The following is an 8,535-nucleotide window of genomic DNA, read 5'->3' on the forward strand; positions in this document are numbered from 1 at the left end:
GGACACGTCACCACTGCCTGCCAGCTGGAACCTCTGATTTTTTCTACTCCCGACAAGGACACATTCACACTCACACGCACTCTCGCAGGTTACCACCCTCCACTCACACACTCACACTCACACCCCTTACCTCACTCCAATCACTCCAACTCAATTCCCTCTTCAATCCAAAACCCCACTCTCACGAGAAAAATGTTTTTCACAATCTAACCAATGGAGAAACACCACCCCGTGCACTATAAATACCCCTTACCCTGTACCCCTTCATCTCGTTTTCTTCTCCGTTTCTCTCCAACCTCTCGCTCTCTCTTCAGCCCCGGTTGCCGTAAACACATCTTTGCTCTGCCTTCCCGCCAAAACGTCCCCTGTCATCACCAAGGATTCAAGGTTCGGCCTTGAATTCTTGAACCTTCTTCTTCACTGTCTCTTCACTCACTCACGCTTACCCCGTGTGTGTTAGATCCTTCCACCAAAAGTGGAGTGAGATTTCATTAGAAGCGTATCCAAGGTTGGCCATATTCTCTTCTCTCTCTCTCTCTCTTGGAATATATCTCCGGAAGAAAAGCAAAAGTTGTTAGTTGTTACCCATAAACATCTCGGTTTCTTTCTGCATCACCAGCACCAAAAGTTCTCAAACGTCTCAATTCCCCCAGCATATACATCTACTTGTTCACTTTTCCCCCATACCCTCTAAATTCTCTAGCTCTTTAAACCCACCCTTCATGCACTCCAACACCACCACCACTTTCCCTCTTCCCCCTCTTACTCTCACACTCACTCAAACATAAACAGCCTTCACAAAACTTTCAATTCTTCAGTTTTCTTCCATATCTCTCTGTCAACCCTTTAGACATGTCCGTACACTCCACAGTGAACCTCCACCCCATGAACCTCGCCACCCCAAATTCTCATTTTGATGATAACCCACCATGCAAAACCAAGACCAAAACCCAAAAGAGGCTCCTTCGGATCATAATCACCGACCACGATGCCACTGATTCTGACTCCGACGACGAACAGCAACAAAACAACCCAAAAGCAAGAAAAGTCAAGAGGGAAATTACCCAAATCAGTATGCACCTTCCTCTCCCTGACAACTCCTTTTCTTCTTGTTCCTATTCTTCTGCTTCAGCTTCTGTTTCCACTTGTTCCTCCGAACAAGCCTCAAAGTGCAGAAAACCCAAAAAACCTCCACCATCCTCCGAGGCGGCCAACGGCCGTAGTAAGTTCCGCGGCGTCCGCCAGCGGCCGTGGGGGCGGTGGGCCGCCGAGATCCGCGACCCCAACCGCCGGAAACGCCTCTGGCTCGGAACCTTCGACACGGCGGAGGAAGCCGCCACCGAGTACGACAAAGCCGCCGTCAAACTCAAGGGGCCCAACGCCGTCACCAACTTCCCCCTCACAACGCCGCCTCCGGCGGCGGCGTCTCCCTTCGCCGCAATCGACAGCTTCAGCACCGACGGTGGCGCGTCGTATTCCGACTTGGTGGCCTCGCCCACGTCCGTTCTAACCTACGACTGCGACTCGACGCCGTTCGACAGTTTCCCTTACGGCAACGTGGACGCGCTCGGGTTCCACATCGACGCGCCGTTAAGTCTAGCGGACGTTGACGTCGCGCTGACGTGTCATCACGGGAAGGAGGAGGAGGCGTTCGATGAATTCGATCTCGACGAGTTCATGAAGTGGCCTTACTAAAAGTCTGAGGGACAGTTTGGTAATTGTGTCGCGTTTTGGCCCTTGGTGCAGTGTGAAAGTTGAAATTCCGAATGTGCCCCTGTCATTAGTTTGAAATTTTGTCGTACTCGTTGGATCTTTGGAAGAGTGTAGAGTTTCTAGTCCCATTTCTACTACCACCTGAAACGGCGATTCTTTGTGTCGTATTTGGCAGAATTTAATTTGTAATTATCACGAAGAGTATAAAAAAGTTGAGTGTCAAAACTAGTGAATGAGAAGGAGATCTTTTAAGCAAGGATTATATTGTAATTTGGTATATAAATTTTGATAATTATTATTTAAAGAGATTTTGATGTTATCTATATACAATGATGGGTTAGTGCAAAGAAGGGACACACACATTCATAAAATTTGGCTGCTCAATCCCTGCCATCAATGTTCATATTTGTTTGGAATCATTCTATTTTCATTATAAGATATTTTAAATTTATTTATTATTTCTTGGTTTGGTTTAATTGATATCGTGCTTTATGAGTTATTTATTTGCATGCTTTGACGAAATTACTAGCTGATGGATCTTTGGGACAGCACAAAAATCATACCACTCTCTTATTAGTGTTGTTTAAAGAAAATGCTTTATAATAAGATTCTTGCAAGTGGGACTCTACTGATTTTTGAACTATACGATGTTGATTTACCTAGCTAAAGAATAAATATTAAAATGCATATTCTAAAAATAATTGACTTCAAAAGAGAAAAGAAAAGTCCTGAACAACTATTCGAACTTAGTGTCTGCTACATGTTTTTAAAAAGTTATCTAATCGTGAATTCGAAAACATGAATCATTCACCATACCATAAAACATAACAATGTCTGTTTGTTGAATATTACAAAACCAGTCAGTAACATAAGATAATCTATATAATTGTAGGAATATTTTTATATGACCAGTCTCTTATGAATTACATGTTTTTTAATCCTTAAAATTCTCCAATTTGTATGGTTGTTATGTTGTTCCAAGAGCCTTTTCTATAACTAGTATTTGCATTTCTGAAATAGGAATGATTTTGTTAAAGTTAAGCTACGAAATAGGCTTCAGTATCGACCAAAATTTTGAATAACACGTATTTTTCAAAATTTATTCATGTTACTACTCACTTCTTTAACAATTTATCTTATGTATGTGGCAATGTGTCTCTTGAGGTAATTTGAAGGAGGAAAAGTGCATTTATGATAGTAATGAAATTTATATATGGATATATACCATGTATGTATATAGAAAATAGTTAAGGGAGGAAAAAAAACAAATAAAAAATTGACCTGATTTTATGAAATTAATTTCGATAAAAAAAAATACTTAAATTAGTTTAGTTATGTATGGAAACATTTACTTGAAAGGTAGGTTTAAAGTATTGAATCGTGAATAAATAGTATTGATATAAATCTATTTTAAAAACCGTGATTACTAAAATGGTATATAAAATTATGTTAAAATGATTTTGTTTTCAAAATACACAAGATTTTTTTTATCAACGGTAATTAACTTGAATAATACTATATTCGATATATTTAAATCAGGTTTGGAGTTTATGAAGTGTTTTGATTTTGTATAAAATTAATAAAATATATTTATGGAGATTTTGATTTATTATACAAACTTGTTTTTATTTTAAATTTTATATAAACTCTCACACACATCTTATAAAGGTATTATATATATATATATATATATATATATTATCTTCAAAATAATGGCTATTAATTTATCATTATTGTAATAAAACCTACTGAAAACATAATATCATAAATTGTTGTTACACAATAATAAGTTGGATTAAATTAATTTTATGGATCAATTAAAGTTATAAAACAAAAATATTATTCAAATTAGAAAGGAATAATTTATTTTTGTAAATTTTTAAATTTATAATTAGAAGAAGAAAAAACAAAAGGAGTGAAATGATGAAGGACGCCAAGTGATGATTTTGCTTTTGTGAAAAGAGGCATTTTTTTGGTGCAGACGATGACATTTTATAAACATATTCCTGCTCACAGTTTTTGGATTTTAAAATAATAAAAAAATCCTTGCATAATGTTCTTAACAAAATATATTAGTTAGGGTATGTTTGTATGTTTCTAAGAAAATATTTTAAAAAAAAATCTAAAATAGAGAAGAAGCTTAAGTAATTTTTTTAAAAAAATAAATAAAAAATATTGCAATACTTAGGTTAGATGTGAAACTTGTTTTCTAACAAAATCTATAGGAGTATTATAAGAAATCTGGAAATTTATTCTATTTTAAATGGATTTTATTACTTCACGTAATTTTGTTAATAACTCACAATTTTGTAATTTTGTTATTTATATTGTAATGTTTTATAACTTAAACTACCATTGAAATATTGATTTAGGGTTTAGGGTAAACTCTTGCATTTCATTGAAGATGGTCAACATCATATAATAGATTAGAGGTTGAGAAAGTGTGGTCAACCCTCTAAATTTGCATTTATGTTTTCTAATCCTCTGTAAAGTGAAAATAATTAACACTGAATTAATTGATAAATTAAATTACAGTTTCTACCATTTTCTTCCGTCGAAATTTTGATATTTTTAACTAGTTTTGTGACTGGTTTTATTATTTCTGTTATTTAAAAAACAATATCATGTTAGATTTTATGAAGTTGTTATTTTATTTTTATTTTTAATTTCAAGAAGTTTTCTATCTCAAACATTTTATCTTTAAGATTTTTATTTTAATTTTGTTTCAAGATCACATATTACAATTTATTAGTTGATGAGTTTGAATTTTTTTTTCTCTTGATTGAGTAAGATTTTTTTTTCTCTAAATAAACTTTGTTAATTTCTTTTATTTTAATATTTAAGTTTAATATTGGTTAGATCAATTGATAAAAGTGTTAATTTCAACAATTGTTTGGAGTGGCTAAATTGAGCATTATTAAATATTTTGGACAAATTTCTTTTAGTCTAAATTTGTTAGAATATTTATTTATATAGATTAATGTATTCTTGGACGAGTTGTGAGTTTAATAAATAATAACATTTGTTTATATACAATCAAGCTTGTATTCGGACAACGCTTAATAGATAATTTTAACTTTAAGCAAATATGACTATCACTTGATCAACTAATTACACATTTATATTTAACATTTTTAAAGTCTAAATAATTATTAATTCAAAAATTAAATATAACAATAATATGATATTATATTATGTTGATTTGGATGATTATATATTACTTAGACATAGTGTTAGAAGAGTATGTAAAATTACATTCTGTTTATTTTTTTTTAAATAAAAGTTTTCCTGTTAGGCATCACTACACCTCAAGTAACAACCATCATTTGTCATCACATGAAAAAAGTATTATTAAACAAAAGAAAAAAGAAAGAAAATACAAAAATACGGGAGACTAGACCAAAACCCATATGTTAACAATACATAGGTAGACTATACATATTCATAAAGAATTTTAAGAACAAATAAGGTGGAAGCCTGTTATACAAAAAAAAATATTCTCTATAAAAAAATTATAAATTAGCCAACTTATCAATACATGCATTTATTTCACGAAAAATATGAGTAACCATAAACCTAATTTTTCCATAGTAATTAAGACAAGCATTTCATTGATTACGAAGCATCCAAGGAACATTTGCCCTAGCAGTAAACGCAACACAAATCAAAGCAGAATCGCATTCCAGCCAGACATTCTCTTTATTTATATATACATATATTGTTTATTTCAGTATATGGTATAAGTATGAACTAAATAGGAGATTTATTATATTTTTTAATTTGAAATTATAGTTTTGGGGCATTATAGAAAGTGAGTGAAAAATAAATGACTAACGATTTTTTTAATAATCTCTTATATTTATTGAAAAATAACCTTTTTATCATTTCATTTTCATCAAGGATATATCCCTTCATTTTTATACAACTAAAAAAGTATCTGTCTTTTTCTCTCATTTATTTTTCTACCAAATAGGCTAAAATATTATTTCACCCTCTAATTTTGTTCCACTTTATTTTCGTACCACCCACCATATTAAGCACTAGAGAACCATAGAATTCGGCTCATACATTAGTTGAGTCAACTTTAAACATTAAACAAAGGTTTTTTTTTTTTTTTGTGAATTGGGAGCAAGTCATGATAAATACCAAATGTATTTTAATGCACAAAAGTAAGTTTTGATAAATTTCTTTATGAACCGAACATAGATTTTAGTATAAGTAATTAATAAAAAGGAGTGTGAATAAAAAAAAAACTCAAAGAATGAGAACACCTCATGCACTGACCAAATATATTTATTTAATTTTTGACAATAGCTAAGTCTTATCACCCCATGCTGATTTTATAACATAATCATAGCCCTAGAGCGTATGTATTCAAAATAAAGGTCCTAAAGCAACATAATAATGAACCCTAAAGTTCAACAACTTCAAACTTTGTAATTAAATATCATAAATAAAAATAATGTTTGTGGAAGAAAATCAGAACAACACTTTATTGCTCATTAAAATGAATAAATACCAGGTGTTGCATATTAAAAACAACAACAACTTCTGATTACAAAAATCAACACTTTATTTTGTAATCAATAACAAACACATATAACTTTGAATATTTTTTTCAAAAAAGTACTCAAATTAATTTTAATAAACTTAATTTCTAACCTAGCCTGTTCCCATCTTTCTTTGTGCTAACTTAGTTTTTTATTTTTAATGATTTGAATTATGACATCAGTAATCAAGTTTATAGTTGACATCCAAACTAACGTAAACATTTCTTTTTTTCTTTTTTTTCTTTATATGCTTGATTCAAATATTGTGGTTAATCTATACTTTTGACTTCGTACAAGAAAAAAGTAAATATATATCAAATTTTAAATAAAATCTATCTATATATATAAAATGGAATAATTTTTAAAAAAATAACTAAATTCATTAATATCCTCGTACGGATCAAAAACTAAACCTACTGTTTAACTGCAACATCTGACAGCATCCTAGCTACAATTCTAAATTCTAGATCTCATATATAGGTACAAAGGGTCACTAATTAATTTTTTCTACAAAATATAATTAATATTTTTTCAAAGTCAAAATGTTATCTTTTTTAATAATTTATTTATAAAACTTATAACATCATTGGCATCTTGGTTTTGGTGAGAAAGATATTTCAATCTGAACAAGATAATTTCAAAACCCTAATTTTTTTTTTTTACTGCAATTGTGGTTCCCCTGTCCCCCTCCTCCTTTTCAGTTTTTACGTGTCAAGATGAGACCAAATCTAAGTTTGATTGACCACAGTTTAAAGACAAGTAACAAAGTGGGCCCGTGGGGCCCATGAGCCCACCAATAGGTGGCTACACAGTTAATTATAATAATAGCGGGAGGGCCCACTAAGCTGCTTCGTGCTTGTACATAATGGCCTCTCCATTGGGCCTGGGGCCCACCCAATAAAGAGTTACCGGCGGCTGAGGCTTCCCAACAGTAGACACTCTCAAAGGGTGAGGTGATTGGACTTTTCAGTCACAAAAAATATTTGTTTTAATATAAAATAATATAATATTAATACTTTAATAATATTGCTCCACATTAGTTGCATTAATTAGCTGAGATGTGTTTGAATCTGTTGACAACCATCTGAAGTTAACAAGTAAGATTTGTTTTTGTTTCCTCACAAGCTATTTTTTATTACCTTCTCTTTTTGTTAACAAGAAAGATTAATTATTATTTTTTACTCATTATTATAATTACTTAATAATATAAATTTAAAAACTAATGTAAAAATATTAATAATTTTTCTTCTTCTACTTAACACAACATTTATATACGAAGCTAGTAAATGATCAAGACATTAAATGATACATATTAGGTCTAACATAAAATTTATTGATTGTTGAATTTTATTTTTAAAAAATAACAATCCAACACACCCTAAAATAATTATTTTTGTTTCCATGTAGCTCTTTATTTTATTCGATACTCTTAAAACAATTATTAACACGGAGTTTAAATTTATTTTGAAAAAAAAATATTACATTTACGATCTTGATGTTGATTCACCAGTAATCGCCTTTCTCGAAAAAGGTTTCAATAAAAAATAATTTGCAACGTCTGCTAAAATAATTTTTAACATTACATTACATTTTATATTTATGTAGTACCTATTTTTTAAAGGTATATTATTAAATAGATAAAGAATAAAATATTTATAAATACAGTGTTTATGTGTTTTTTAAAAATTAGTATATTAGTTAAAAATTATACGTTATAATTTACATATTATTTATATGCATCTATTTAATATCGAGATGTGACACGTTTCAACCTTGCAGTGGATCCGAAAATTTGAGATAAAGATAAAGATAACGGTTTCTAGTTTTTTTTTTCTTATACAAACACGGTATTGTCACTATCATTATCAGTACATTCATATTTTTATTATATTAAAAAAGTATAATTTTATTATTTTTATTAATGATTAATTAAAAGTAAAAAATAATACATTTTAATGTATATATATATACTTTTTTCAATAATAAACTAAAAAATCATGTATTCATTATTTTAAAAAAGTTATATTAATTATTTTAAAATAAAATAAAATAATTTATTTTATTAAATAAGTAATAATATTTATTTTATCTGATAAATATAAAAATATTTTAAAAAATAATTTAAGTAGAAAATAAAATATACTACAATGTAACAAAATTACAATTTAAGCATCTATAATTTATTTTTTAAAGGATAGATTATATATATTAAAGTGTAAGTCATAGTTATAAATAGTAGTTATTATTTTAAAACTAAATTACTATAACAAAA

General features: G+C 30.0%; 1 protein-coding gene across 1 annotated transcript; it reads left to right on the forward strand.

Annotated features, from left to right (window-relative positions):
- On the forward strand, window positions 1–2,019 carry LOC137827235 (pathogenesis-related genes transcriptional activator PTI6-like). Its single transcript, XM_068633497.1, has one exon. The coding sequence runs from the start codon at window positions 853–855 to the stop codon at window positions 1,693–1,695; it is 843 nt and encodes a 280-aa protein (XP_068489598.1). The 5' UTR covers window positions 1–852; the 3' UTR covers window positions 1,696–2,019.
- Window positions 2,020–8,535: the final 6,516 nt, after the last annotated feature.

This window comes from Phaseolus vulgaris, chromosome 8 (genome assembly GCF_000499845.2).
Source record: "Phaseolus vulgaris cultivar G19833 chromosome 8, P. vulgaris v2.0, whole genome shotgun sequence".
Classification (NCBI taxonomy): Eukaryota; Viridiplantae; Streptophyta; class Magnoliopsida; order Fabales; family Fabaceae; genus Phaseolus; species Phaseolus vulgaris.

Coding starts and splice junctions, on each gene's coding strand:
- LOC137827235 (XM_068633497.1), top strand. CDS start 853: ATGTCCGTACACTCCACAGTGAACCTCCACCCCATGAACCTCGCCACC.